This window comes from Kwoniella shivajii, chromosome 4 (assembly GCF_035658355.1).
Source record: "Kwoniella shivajii chromosome 4, complete sequence".
In the NCBI taxonomy this organism is placed as follows: Eukaryota; Fungi; Basidiomycota; class Tremellomycetes; order Tremellales; family Cryptococcaceae; genus Kwoniella; species Kwoniella shivajii.
Genome location: NC_085911.1, coordinates 1664770 through 1678743, shown reverse-complemented (window position 1 = coordinate 1678743; position 13974 = coordinate 1664770). Strand labels below are relative to the sequence as shown.

Here is a 13974-nt window from a genome sequence, read left to right as displayed (position 1 = left end):
ACATCAGGGTTTGTAGCCCTCACCCCAGCTTTACGAGATATTTCAGATACTCCTGAAATACAGAGAGCTAGGTTGCAATGGCATAGGTGCATTCTTATCATCTGAAGTTGCAAAAACAACAACAAAAAAGATTCGAGGTGGAAAAGTGGAAGTACAGTACAATTATCAACGTGATGTATACAGATACTTGCAAAAGTTGTTCCAAAGTTGGACAGGACAGGTAGAAGTGGAACTCGATATCCTTTCTGGCAGCTACTGCTCGACGTTGGTCGATATCATATAACATCGTGCATCGTGTATGGATCGTTATAGAATGATGATTTTATACAAAGATTTATCTCACAACAACTCCCATCTTTGTTCTCCTATACTTAGCAAACGACTGAATAGCTCATCTCTTCTTACAATAGATTTCAACTTGATAACTTCTTCTTTACCTTCGGTATTCTTCTGTAAAAGTCCATCTTCAGATTCTTCATTGGCATTCTGTATCTGTGGCATACCCCTTCTTACAATTTTAATTTCAAGACCTGTCCCACCTGCTCCCTGCGTATCTAACGCCCAGGAAGTTATGGCTCGCCTTGGCCAACTCATACCTTCCTTTTTGAGAGCTACGACATCATTGATACTGACTGTCAAATTACCCTTTTTGGAATCTTCATCTGGATCTACGCTAATATTCCTAGATGCTGAAACTCGTCGAATTGTTGTGAAGGTGATTCGAGCAGGTGTGAATGGGTCGTCTCCCCGAATAGGCACAGTCGGGGGATGAATGATGAGATGACCCGGACCATGTTTGACATGATGAACGTAGTAACCTAACGGAGTCAGCATCATATACACCACATTTGCTGGTACAGACGTGAAGCTCACGGGAAGGAGTATCCGGTGAGCTTTCGTTCACGCCACTGGGTAGGCGTTGAAGTATTGCTTTAACAGGTTTCGCATCATGAGAGACTTTAAGCTTGTCCAAAGTTGTCTGCCGAAGCATGCGGAGATTAGCCTCAATCGTGCTTAGGAATATATGTCTATTACGTACTTTGGCTATACGTTCATAATCAGGTGTTTTATGTCCACTGATCCAAGCAAAGGACTGCGTTCATCTGTCAATTATACCTTTCGCAAGTGGAGAGAAGTGCTACTCACTTCTTCTTTCAGCCAACCAGCCTTATCCCATCCACGACGAATCTTGGTCCGGAAATTTTGAGTCACCTTCTCCTTCGTTTGACTCATTGATTTCTGCATTGTCTGCTCTTTTGGCGCTTGATCATCTGAAACATCATCATCTCCGGTACTTTCTGGTGGAGTTTGAGAATCGGCGTCACCTTCTTTATGGGGTGGCGGAGGCAACGGTCTTCGTTTATGTTCGGCGTCTCGAAGTAGACGAAGTACAAGTTGCGTATTTGTTGGGACATCAGACAGTATGTTGCTATAGATGTCGATATCAGCACTGTATCTTTGATAATAGCCAAGGTTTATCAAAACTTACTACTGGAGAATGATAGTTTGGAACCAATGAGGGTACCGGCGATTGAGCTCGTCATTGATCCAGCTGATTATCGGTTGTCCAAACATCACAAAACCAAATAATAGACCAAACACCCGAGAGAACATCCGTTCAGAAACGAACATTGAGACAACTGGAAATTCAAACGCGTGAAAATGAGTGAGGAATCGATTTCATTGAGAATTCTCGATGACTTTACTCACGAAGTAACGGTGCTATAAGCCAACAGAATACTCTCATCCGACCAGGTTCGAGTGCGAACGGCGGTGTTGGTTCGAGTGCACTGAACAAACTCACATTAATACGAGGTCGGGGGCAGGTCGGTAGTTAGTACTCACTTTGCTATCCTTTCCCATTTATCAGCCAATCCACCTATGATCCTCATTGTAGGTCTAGCGTAAAGTATAATTGCTTTTTCTTTATCGCTTTTATCTTTCATATCATTGACATCCTCTTTCTTACGCATGTCTTTTACTATTACTCCATTTACTTCTTCCGTAACTTGCTTCTCTACATTTTGTCCTCCTTTGCCTCCTCCACCAGGAGTAGCAAAGGAAGTGATTACTTGCGTCACTGAATCTGCCCATTTATTCGCCTTATCCTCTGATGCCGATAAACCTGATGCGTCTTGCTCTTCTTTGATATCACTGTTCATGGGAGCGGAGAAGCAGTAAGATCGAGAAGATGGTACAAGGATTAGAGTAGCGAAGAACAGAAGCAGTGTAGTGAATATTTGATTGTTATACCAAGCTAGGGAGTATACCTTTTGACCAGTTAGCGCGATTCAGCTCCGGCATGTATCGAGATCAGGTGGAAAACTCACAAGTAATGCCACAAGGGATCGAGACCCGCCTTCTTCCCACTTCCGTATCCTCTGCACTTCCAACACCGCTCTTAGCAGACCCATACCAACTGAAGCATAGAAACGCTCTAGATTGCTCCTCATTTTGTCTAACGTAAACTCTTCTTGAGCAGAGGGCTGCATATCAAGACCTGCTGCAATTTCATGTTGTTCCGATGGCGTACAGATGTGAACGTTTTGTACTTGCTATAGAAACGATAATAGAAAGTGCGCGAGCTCAGACAAGGTCATTTGGGGGATCATCGGAAAGATTTCGGTCGGCTCACCTTATCGAACATGCGTAAAAGTGCGTTGAGATCATCATTATTCAGACCTTTAACGATCCTTTCTCTCTCGATCTTCTTCTCGAGCTCCAACTCAGCTGCCATTCGATCTTCTTCTTCTGCGTCCTCGACTGATTTTACGATACGGGGAGGTAAAGCCGGTGGTAGTTGCCGGATGAGAGGTGGTCCGTTCGTGCTATGTCCATTTGCGAGATACACTGGCGGACCAGCAGAAGTCGGTAGGACTAGACCATCATCGTCGACCATCCTGAAAGAGTGATACAGGAGGCTATATCGTCATGTATAGTATTGGCGATCTTGATGACAGAGGGGATATGTTAGATAAATATCACCAGACAAGTGATCATGATCATGATGATCCTTGCTTCCTTTTTTTTCGGGGCATGTATTTTTGGAAAATGCAATCCCACCAAAAAGCGCGTCATAAGAAGGCACGGACCTCATGATTGGTGCCTGCGTACATCCCATCAGTATCAGTTAATGTTCGGGATGTGAGAACACATCTTACTGCAACGATGTCAGAGGCAAAATGGTCACATTGTCCAGCGGACGAGTACATACTGAACATGGCGACAACAACTGTGGGACTGGAAAAGACTTGTATAGAGTCCTTATATCTTGAAATCATGAAATAGGGACACACAGAAAAACACATAGAGAAGACAAACAGCAAAGCGAAGATTGAATATCCGATCGAAGGCGAAGACGGCCGAAGCTCAAAATATATAAAAGGAACGAGACATGACGATACCAGATATCTTGGAACATTCTATACTCGATCGATATGTTGAGTAGTTCCCTTTTCTTCTCCATTCATGAAAGTGGGTGAAGCATTGTTTTGGCGAGTAGAGATGTTATTAGCTTCAATTTGTGATCTTGAGGATTTCTCTCTTCTCCAGAATGTGAAAGCTAGAATGGCGGTCTATACACAATACTCATCAGCGAATGTGCTGACGAATGAGAAGATCACGATGGACGGCTCATGAATTGATCCTTACCAACAAACTGAATAAAGTAGTAGGTACTGAGATTATTGCCATGAATTTAACGTATCCTTTACCCCAGCTATTTCAAGAATAGCACAAAAATCAGTATATACTTCGGGAGATCAGGAGATTTGATTGGAACTTGCAAGTAATAAGAAAGTCCTAAAGCTTTGGCATTGGCTTGAAGAACACTTTGAGGTAATACGATACCATTCAAAGTTCCATAAGCTGTTATATGACCTGTTTTGGCATTGTAAAATACCGCAATGCAAGTAGCGAGCATGAAGATAAAGTTGAATAATGCTGCGATCGGTAAGAGCCATACCAATTTTCGGAATGGTCTAGGTATATTGAATGAGAACGCAAGGAGTGTGAGTGAATTAACCTATTCAACGTGGGAAGATGATCATGGAATATCAGTAGGTCGATCTTATCCTGGAAAAGTATAACTTGGTACTTACGACTACACCACTGGCGGCCGAACAAAGAGCGTATCCAGGTTGGGTAAGAGCATTAGTTGCGATGATCACTTTGACTAAACGAGGATTTAGCATTAAACCCTTGCAACGGACACTGTTGAGGCTATTGGAATCGAAGGGAAAAGGATTATGATTTACCTCCTTGGGTAGCAGCCGCTCTCGTAGCGAATCCAACTTCCGCATTACGTCTCACTAAAGCGTTGGCAGTAGACGCGACAGTGGCAACACCCAAGCCGAATGTAATGAAATAAATTACCATATCTAATGGTCGACGGTGGTGTCGATCATCTTTGCCGTAGTTGTACGAGGACATGTTGAAGCTACTCTATCGATGAGCAAAATGATATGTCAATATGCACAAAAGACAGGAATTCTATATTATATTGGGCAATGTGGGATGCCCCTTTCCAGCATACATGTGATCCATGAGCACTATATATAAGTATGGAAAATCGCTGCATACGACAGTTTCTGTTCTTGGCTGAGTCTCACTCATTCTCATAGGAAGTGTTGTTAACATGGTCAGCAGATGTCACCTATACTCAAGAGGTACTTCAGAGACATTTTGGTTGTATCTTCCGGTTAGATCATTTGCAACCGGTTGTCTCGATTTCTGAGATGGAACATGAAATCAATCTAAATATGAATGGTACAATACCTTTTGGGGGAAGTCTCATCTTCAGTTTCCACCTTCAGTCTTGTCAACATACTCACTCCACTAACTCTGTATGGCTTTACTCGTACCGTAAACAATTTAAATGAAATTGTTTTTATTCCCGTAAAAGGCGGGGAAAGATAATCTCATTTAGATGTTGTTTGTGCACATGACCTAACGGATCACACCGCCGGTTATATCAAGAATCCCATTTATCCATTCTGAACTGTTTTGACTCTTGTATTCCCAATGGAGGAAATGTGAATTGCTACACAGATGACCTTCCGTAGGTGATATACGGTATAGCAGCTACGTGACGTGAATTCTGCCAATATGGGTCAAACCCGGGTACTGAATTCTTGAGGAATATCAATTGGGAAGTCTGGAGGGGCTAGCACCAAGGTTTTTCTCTCCATGTCTCAAACCTAGATCACGAGATCATCTCGACCGTTCTGTTCGATATCGATATTTCATATGAGAACTTCCAGGAGCTCGTGCATCCCAAAGTCTTGGATAGACTTACTGCATCTCGGACACGGTATCTGGCTTCTCCTCTTCTCGTCATTACGTCTACCGGGCCCCGGAAAAACCCCAGAAATCAATTACACATGTCCTGCCATACCGTACAAATCAACGACAGTATTCGGCCATTGATTTGCATACATCTATTGACCTTCTAGAGAAACGTTATATATCGCTGCGGGACCTTTCTGATTATAATCGATTTTACTAATCGCATGTTTACCTTGTGAATCCGAGAACGCGACCTATCAACCGCCATAACGCGTGACAATCAGCATATCGAACTTTTTAAATTTACGCGACGTAAGCAGGACCGGTATTTGACTTACCTTGGCAACTAAGGAACCGCCTAAGAAGGGAGCGAGTTCCGATGTTGAGTTCTTGAAATTCGCGAAGTAATCTGGTATGTTGAGTAAACGTATTTTACCAGGTTGACAATCTGATGTCAAATCCGTTGAAGATAGTAAATATGGCGCCAGATAAGTTACTAAAGAAGGTGACAACGCTAAATACCATTGAAGCCCCCAATGAGCTTTCGAATTCTAGGGTTATGAGGATCCCAGAAACACTTACATCTGAATCTTGCCAATTCACCAACGACACCCACACCCTCCCACAGACTTAATCTTTCTCCTATACTCAAAGAAGCATTGTCAATCGCTCTTCCTACTCCTTCCCAAACTGTATCACCTGTTCTGTTCTTGCCAAATAGCAGTGGTTCACACAATCGATGACGTACTGGACCAAGTTGGAACTCTTTTCCTGGCAATGAAGGTATATTTATTACGATGGTATCGATGTTCTGAGCTGCAACAGCCGCGGCATCGGCAATTGCTTGAGCGGATTTGGCTGCTGCTGCTGCGGCGGCAGCTTGTTGTTTCTTTGATTTATGTGACTGTACCGCTTGTGCAGGAGCTACATCACCAACGAGTCTGTCACAACAAGTCAGCTTCATCTGCTTGAATAAATGGGAATGGGTTGTTTTTCGGACATGCTGCACGTACTTCTTGGCAACATCAAACGAGTCATCCTCTTTATCACCTGCACCAGCACCCGCACCTGTCCCTCCAGCTAATCCACCTGTCATACCTCTATTACCAGATTTATAGATTGGAATTTCGATATCGTCACCCGTACATTCTTTCCAAACGAACTCAGCTACCTCTTTGACCAATTTCTTCTTCTCTTCTGACGTCAATTCTGCTTTCTCTGAAGCGGATTTCAATTCCTGTTCTAATAATTCATCCTCCATCAATAGGTCTCGGAAGAAATCTTCACAATCTGCTTCTCCAACATTGACTGTAGTTGAACATTCCCACCTCACGACTGAATCGGTTATGACGAAAATAGTGCTTTCATTTCTACCAATATGGATCACTATTCCCGTCGTTGATCCTAATGCATATAATGATGCTAGAGGTGAAGGGATTATAGAGAATACAGGTGTATTGAGAGATTCAAACGCTAGTTGAGTATACGACGCTTGGAGTGACAGAGGAAATGTAGGTGAAGGTGGTGGTATGAATAAAAGTGGTAATGAATTGGTTGATATTTTCAGTCCTAACATTGTGTATACATGTGTTCTATATCATACCACGAAAAATCAATGATCACGTTTTTGTTATACCGGCTTCAGGTCGAAGATTGTGGAAACTTACAACACATATGCACGTCCATCACAATCATCATTTGATTTATTTGACCTGAATGGCCAATGAACTTCATATTTCTCCTTGAAATCCGCCTCTTTCTCTGCGTTCGAAAGGTCATCTCCTATTAACCAATTTGACCTCGATGATATCTCAGGTCCGGGTGTTGTCGTCTCTTCTCTCATAGGCACATCACCATTCGTCTCCGTCTTGGATGAGGATGATGGGACAGCATAACATGCTCGCAGTGTCTGTCGGGCGGTAGGTTAGCCAAAATCAAATAGAATAGGATAAAACGAGACATACAACTGCAGGTCGATTGAAGAATTCTGCTAATCCATGTACGGCTCTTATATAATCTGTATCACAATGGATTATCACAGGTTGAGAATCACGTAAATATGACATCTTGAACAGTGGGAAGTAGTTGTGATCAGAGGTGATTTTTCGATTTATACTGGTTTCAAGAAGGAAGACGATTTCGTGGAAGAGTTTAAATTGCAACAACATCAACATTGCGAGAAATGCTAGACGTGTTTGGTGAAGGTAAAATTAGGCATGACCCCCAAGACGGTCAGACATGCTGCCAGCTAGGCACGTGAGACCTCTCAGAACAAAAAACAGGCGCGTCGGGATTGACTCTTATCGTTATGTCAACATCATCCCGAGATGTCGCAATGAGATGGTATCTTTGATGTACGAGTGGAGATGAATGAGGCTTAAGATGTAAGAGTGAGGTAGTCATTACCATGGTCATCTCTGTGGTCTCAGAATCGAAATACGCCATGGTCGATCAGCAGTTTCTGACTGAACCTCCGCCTTTGAGCGACGATATCCGATTCGAGATCTACTATGGAGTATCCTCTCCTTGGGCGTTGTTAGGTGCACCTGAAGCGGAGCGCATAGCGAACAGATACGGCGTGACTATCCACTTGAAACCTATAGTAGTTGTAGAAGAGAATGGTGGTATACGTGTAAGCATCTAGCACGGTCCCTTGATGATCAGTACACCGTTTAAGCTCAAGATAGTTATGTGACAGACCAGATGCTGATCCTGATAGAATAGTTGAAAACTCGACATCCTGCACGACAGGCATATCATGCCTTAGACCTATATCGAGCTGCAAAATCACTCAATGTACCTATGAAATCTCAACCCAAGTATTATCCCCAACCAGCCGGTACGATTGAAATAGCTGGACAAGCTATAATACGCATTCAACAGAAATATGGTATTGGTTCAAATGAAGCTTTAGGTTTCAGCTATGCAATACAACGATGTATTTGGATCACTGAGGAGGGCGATCATTCAAGAGTAGAAACCTTACAGGATATAGCTAGGAAACACGGATTTGATGAGCACACCGTCCGGTCTTGTGTGGTAGACAGAAGGGGTGATGAAGAGGATGAAGCTGTTAAAGAATGGACTCAAAATCACGAAGAAGCTGTCCAATTAGGTATGTCCTGATCCATTTCAAGCACAATGATAATGACGAGATGGAGCTGAACTTGTCGCACATGTTGTAGGTATATTCGGTACACCAAATTACGTTGTGAACGGAGAAATCTTCTGGGGTCAAGATAGGTTGAATTCTGTAGAAATGAGGATCAAAGAATTAGTAGAAAACGGTGCCAAGCCTGTGAAGTATCAGCGATAGGATATATGCATGCTAGGTATAGCCATCCGGTTTCTGCTACTTTAGTTGCAATGATCCTGTAACGATTCAGATCGTATCGACATATCCTGAAAACTGTGCAATCACACTGACTCATCACCTGCCCACCTGACATCTGCTTCACTCTCTAACCAATCCATCCATTTCTTCAGGTATTTGCTACCTTTCCCTACTGTTGATGAGTCCCCTACAACGCACTGCGAGGCAAATCTAGGTCAACAATACATTTAATCACACCGAGCGCGAGACTCACCAGTTGTCTTTTCGCTCTAGTCATAGCTACATTCAATCTTCTATATTCGCCCAAAAACCCAACTTCTCCTGTGGGATTTGACCTGACGAGTGATAGTATTATTGCCTATATCAAAGTCTCCAATCAGCTAGGGATCGCAATACCCAGAGACATTCGGTACCTCCAGCAGGTATACTGACCTCTCGCTCCTGTCCTTGCAATCCATCAACGCTACCGATTGTCATTTCAGGGTAATCCTCGTGGAGCATACTCGATATGAGTGAAACTTGAGCCTGATAAGGTGTGACAACTCCTATTTCTGCCGGATTCACTCCCAAGTCAATCTATACTTTTTCGTCAACTCTCTGATGTCAAACTCGTCTCGCACAATCATATGGAGCTCACCAATTTCCTAGCCCATCTTGATACTACTACAGCCTCGTTCTCGTTACTTTTACTTCCTTCTCCGATACTTCCTTTACCCGATTCACCATCTCCTTCTGTCCGCTCATAGAATTCGCATCCGGAAGTATCGAAGAGGATAACAGTAGGTTCAAGAGCATCTTTTGCCTCTTCTGTAGTACTGTCGGTGATTGAAGGGAGGGCAAGTAATGTACGCTTTGACACTGATGAGTCGGATATGAGGGCAGAGTTATATAACGTATCAGAAGGGAAGGAAGCGATATGAGTGTTCATTCGATATTGAACTTGAAGCACTCTTTTGATGCCATCTCCATAGAGATGTTCTAGCCTTTCGAAAAGGGTTGTTTCAAGGGTCTTTGGTGGTCTCAAAGCCGAACGTGATTTTAGGTTGATTCCGCTGAGCTCTTCTGATAGATCTTCAATGGGTTTTGATGCTTTGTCGTCTTTGCTCATAATAGTAGGAGGAAGCTATCTCAGCTCTACGATTAGCAGGTAGACTTCTCGATCGAAGACCATTTTAATTTACCTGTTGAGGATCACCTGCCAAAATCAGTTTCTTGGCTTTCAGTATAGGTACCCAGCAGACTGCTTCAATAGCTTGTGTGGCCTCATCAACGATCGCCACGTCAAATATCATGTTATTGAGTTGCCTGGATCCAGCACTATGACAAGTTGCCAGTACTACTTGAGCACGTGCAAGAACAGATGTGACCACTTTGCCTTCTCTCTGGCGATATCTATGCGAGATTTCATGAATGATTTTAGCTATCAGCTGTGACATGTATCTGGCAAGAGATGATCTGGCAAAGATGAATAACAGATAGTGATACTCACTCTTTACGTAGTTCCCTGATTTCCTCCCATTTCTTGCCCCTTTCTTTACCTTTCACAGCACCTTTTTCACCTCTTTTCTTACCCAGATCGCCTAGGTGACCCTGTAGTTCGCTCCCCACGTCTTTGAGTAATTCTCCTTCTTCACCATTTGCAGCTCTGTAATCTAGCGTTTCTCTGACTAAATCTTTATGAACCCTTGTGGGATGACCTAGACGAAGTATTGATCCTGGAGGAAGGACAGATGAGTATGGAGGTAATTGCGACAAAAAGTGAAGACGAAGTAACAAATTATCCAAGGCCAAGTTAGATGGTGTGGTCACTAGTATCCGAGGTGGTAAGGAGGTGGTAGATGATACTGGTCGAGAAAGGATTTGGAATATCAATTCTATCAAAGTATGGGTTTTACCTGTCTTTTAGGGGTATTAGCGGTTGATACAGAGGGTGTGTGACTCACTCCTGGAGGACCATGTATACATCCAACATTCTCAGCTTTCAAGCTAAACCTAATAGCTTCTTTTTGGGAGTCGTTCAATTTCTCATCATACCACTTTAAGTCGTCACCCGCATCTTCAGGGTTTGTAGACGTTGGGACCGCTTTCGCCCATGAAGGTATCTGGATGCCCAGCAAGGAGTTGATCAGAGGAAAGTTTTGTGCATGAGGTGAAGGAGCTCCGTCATCTGGTAAAATCAATCGTTTTAGATGAAGAAGGGTTTTATCCATCCGATCAAATGTTACGGAGTTTGCTAATTTCAGTCTGATTGCACAATCAAGACTCAGAATTACAGCTGAAGATATAGGTTGATAGATAAGATGACGTACAATCTTAACCTTTCTGGTAAATCGATTTCTTTCTTCTCATCCACTGCTACAACGACTTTTTCTTGAGAAACTCGATATACGACCCCTTCTACTACATTGTGGTCTTCTCCTTCTTTCTTCTTCGCTTTCCCTTTTGCAGGTGCAGATGTTGTATGAGCCTCGATACGGACAGGATCGCCATTTCGAAATGTATGAGGTGGGAGAAGAGGTGAGACATGATATGCTGATGGACGATGTAACTCTATCAGACTAAGCGTGAAATTAGCTCAGAATCCGATATGTCGTGATGTGTACGTAGGAATCTCCTTGCACAATGGTTCCACTTGCCTCTTTCCACCTAAACCCACTGATATAACACTAACGCCTAATCCGCCTAATGCTAAACCCCTTTGTTCAAGGAGCTTCGGTGAACATTTCGAATTCAGTAATCTGGTCTGCTCTTCTTCTGCTTTACGTTCCAGCTCCAGTAGATACTGATGCCGGTTTATGAAAGCCTCGAGTACAGAGCGAGAAGGAGGTGCAGGCTGCAGAAGGGTGCTGGACATGATTGATAGAATCAAGGTCAAGATGGGAAAAGAATACGATATCAACATTCGGTTCTGAAATTCAGTCGAATAGATATACCTCCACTTTTCCACTCGAATCTTTTTTTGTTGTTGTTTTTTGCATTTCTGTACGTCAAAATAGTACAGACCAAGGTCATCATCGTTGTGAAGCATTTGCAACTTCGCATACACACCCTTAGCTAAGGCCGAAGAGTCGTAAACGACATAGGTTTACAATGGATTGAAGTCACGATATGTCGGATATCAAAGCAGTACGGAAGTATGCTGCTCAACATGATCTGTTTAACAGATTACATTCGATAGCTGCAGATGAAAGTTTCGTCAGAGATGTAGCTGAGAATTGGTTTGACGGGAGATTTGAAGTTGTTCGTGAGTGGTATTCAATTGGAAAATGCTATCAAGAGGAAAGAACATACCTGACTGACGGAGATAGCTAATCAGAGATGTGGAAATTGGTATTGCGACCCTTCGGTATTTTATCGTTTCATCCGCATGATGATCTTCTGGATGATGGCTAATCAGATAGAGGAACGTTATTAGACAAGCTCGAAGGCTTATGCTTATTTCAAATCGACTGATGGACACATGTCTGTAAGCATTCATCTCTTTTGAATACTGGACAGACGTTAAAGATTAGAAGGAAGGCTGAGATCATTTACTGCTCCGCGACATTACAGCACTGGGATTTTAATCTTCGTCGATCAAATCTGAATTTTGCTAAGCATGCCGAGGAGAAAGGAGGGTACGAAACCGATTTGTCTAAGGTTCAAAAGATTGGAGCTGATCACTACTTTGCCTGTCAGGTTGATATTGGTTGATTCGACAAGAAGAGGTAAAAGGATGCCTGATGGATTGTCAAAAACAGTTCCTATATGGTACGTAAATACTTGAAGGTTTCCCCTCTTCCTCCCTATTAGTGTCTAATACAGCTCGGAACGAGTCACACCCAATTTGATTATAAGCTGATTGAATACTATTCAGGTGCTGCGTGATCAATTTAGCTATTGAGCTCAGACGAAATATCCCTTTGGACGAAGAATGGGATACTGAATTATATTTGCCTCCCAAAGTCGTACCGCCAACAGAGAAATCGCAAATCGAAGAAAAGTTAGACGAGTGGGCAGAGGCTCTTGAAGTGAGTCAATTCATCCTCTTTGATTACTTCAAGCTACAATAAGTACAGGAATAGCGTGCGGGTCATCTGTTTCGACGACATATGCTGATGATCTTACTAGCGCTCGTCATTACCCCTTCCTAATCTTTCTAAACCCCTTCGACCATTCTTCATACATCCTTCAACGTCCACTCCTCCAAGTATACCTCCGAATTCACCTTATACACCCATCATCTGCCTGTCCGCTTCACGCTGGGTGAACGGTACGAATGACCAAATTCCTTCAGTGACGAAATTGGGTGATAGAACAGTCGGGTTTGATTATGTCCCTGGTGGTGGAGATGATGATGAACTTTGGGCTAAAGTGAGTCCCCTCTCTTTACAATGCACTAGTCAACGACGACACTGAGTATCGCTTTTGCCTCGCAAGTAGGGACTATCACCAACGATATTTCATACGAACAAAAAGGAATTGCTAGATGCTGAAAGAGATGATTTACCTTCTTTGGTTGATGAATCGGTGATTTCATCTTCGATAAAAAAACTCTCTATACCCTCTTCTTCATCACCACACACTGCTTTAGCTACCTCCTCATCTCCAGCTTCATCTTCCACTCTAATCATAGGAGTTCCCTCTCCCAATTTAAGATTAGGTCTAGATATCGGAACACCCATAAGCGCTTCCACATGGTCATATGACCTCAACAACGCAAGGGTCATCAGAGTAGTGGAAGTTGATAAACACCCTAAAGAAATCCCTCGATTGATTAAAGTAGGTGAAGAATGCGTATTATCAGTGGTGAACTCGAAGTCGGATGGAAAAGGTTATGAATGGACTTTACGAGAATTAATAAATCACATCAAAACAACAGAAACAGATGGAAACCCAATCATACTCCGAAGTGGATCATCAACAGATTATCAAAGATCCCTAGAAGTATACACTTCTCCATTTACGAATAAAGAAGCGAAATTGGATGAACCGCCTTTACCAACAGTCGAAACGAGGAAACTCATATTACCCCTAGCTCTAGCTTTACTGTGCGCCATACCTTCCCTGGCGACTAAACGAAATGATGTAGAATCAGAATTTGATGGACAAGGGGATAAGACCTCAAGAATAACGAAAAATCATATAGCAGATAAACTTCATTCATTAGTTGCACTTTGGCCAGATGGGAATCCACCTAGATCAGCCTTGAAAAGGATTAATGACGTTTTAATGAGTCAAGAGAGAAAGGGCTGAATAATATAGGGGGAGGGATAGATCCATTCACGCATTTTTAGCATAACTTTGTCATTTAGTGGTATTTCTCACATGAATCACATTGCCTTTCACCGCTACATCATATTTTACACCCGTAC

At 42.8% G+C, this 13974-nt stretch overlaps 6 protein-coding genes across 6 annotated transcripts; 2 read left to right on the top strand and 4 right to left on the bottom strand.

The window, feature by feature from the left end:
* Positions 1 to 339: 339 nt before the first annotated feature.
* IL334_003600 (uncharacterized protein) lies at positions 340 to 2899 on the bottom strand (the record flags this gene model as incomplete). The annotated part of the gene is made up of 9 exons (XM_062935330.1): positions 340 to 818; positions 874 to 979; positions 1040 to 1093; positions 1147 to 1429; positions 1490 to 1640; positions 1711 to 1790; positions 1846 to 2270; positions 2331 to 2555; positions 2636 to 2899. 9 exons carry the CDS (start codon positions 2897 to 2899, stop codon positions 340 to 342), a joined length of 2067 nt encoding a protein of 688 aa, XP_062791381.1.
* A 523-nt stretch (positions 2900 to 3422) lies between these two features.
* IL334_003599 (uncharacterized protein) lies at positions 3423 to 4431 on the bottom strand (the record flags this gene model as incomplete). The annotated part of the gene is made up of 5 exons (XM_062935329.1): positions 3423 to 3575; positions 3652 to 3718; positions 3786 to 4024; positions 4101 to 4174; positions 4257 to 4431. The coding sequence occupies 5 exons, from the start codon at positions 4429 to 4431 to the stop codon at positions 3423 to 3425; spliced, it is 708 nt and encodes a 235-aa protein (XP_062791380.1).
* A 1007-nt stretch (positions 4432 to 5438) lies between these two features.
* IL334_003598 (uncharacterized protein) lies at positions 5439 to 7352 on the bottom strand (the record flags this gene model as incomplete). The annotated part of the gene is made up of 6 exons (XM_062935328.1): positions 5439 to 5540; positions 5625 to 5800; positions 5869 to 6227; positions 6300 to 6878; positions 6954 to 7195; positions 7251 to 7352. The coding sequence occupies 6 exons, from the start codon at positions 7350 to 7352 to the stop codon at positions 5439 to 5441; spliced, it is 1560 nt and encodes a 519-aa protein (XP_062791379.1).
* Positions 7353 to 7729: 377 nt separating this feature from the next.
* Positions 7730 to 8602, top strand: IL334_003597 (uncharacterized protein; the record flags this gene model as incomplete). Its single annotated transcript, XM_062935327.1, has 3 exons — positions 7730 to 7918; positions 8011 to 8401; positions 8472 to 8602. The coding sequence occupies 3 exons, from the start codon at positions 7730 to 7732 to the stop codon at positions 8600 to 8602; spliced, it is 711 nt and encodes a 236-aa protein (XP_062791378.1).
* A 101-nt stretch (positions 8603 to 8703) lies between these two features.
* On the bottom strand, positions 8704 to 11474 carry IL334_003596 (uncharacterized protein; the record flags this gene model as incomplete). The annotated part of the gene is made up of 9 exons (XM_062935326.1): positions 8704 to 8817; positions 8874 to 8978; positions 9053 to 9196; positions 9258 to 9743; positions 9802 to 10012; positions 10110 to 10519; positions 10564 to 10864; positions 10930 to 11178; positions 11257 to 11474. The coding sequence occupies 9 exons, from the start codon at positions 11472 to 11474 to the stop codon at positions 8704 to 8706; spliced, it is 2238 nt and encodes a 745-aa protein (XP_062791377.1).
* A 254-nt stretch (positions 11475 to 11728) lies between these two features.
* On the top strand, positions 11729 to 13855 carry IL334_003595 (uncharacterized protein; the record flags this gene model as incomplete). Its single annotated transcript, XM_062935325.1, has 8 exons — positions 11729 to 11864; positions 11929 to 11966; positions 12036 to 12086; positions 12173 to 12237; positions 12299 to 12370; positions 12477 to 12630; positions 12731 to 12973; positions 13043 to 13855. The coding sequence occupies 8 exons, from the start codon at positions 11729 to 11731 to the stop codon at positions 13853 to 13855; spliced, it is 1572 nt and encodes a 523-aa protein (XP_062791376.1).
* Positions 13856 to 13974: the final 119 nt, after the last annotated feature.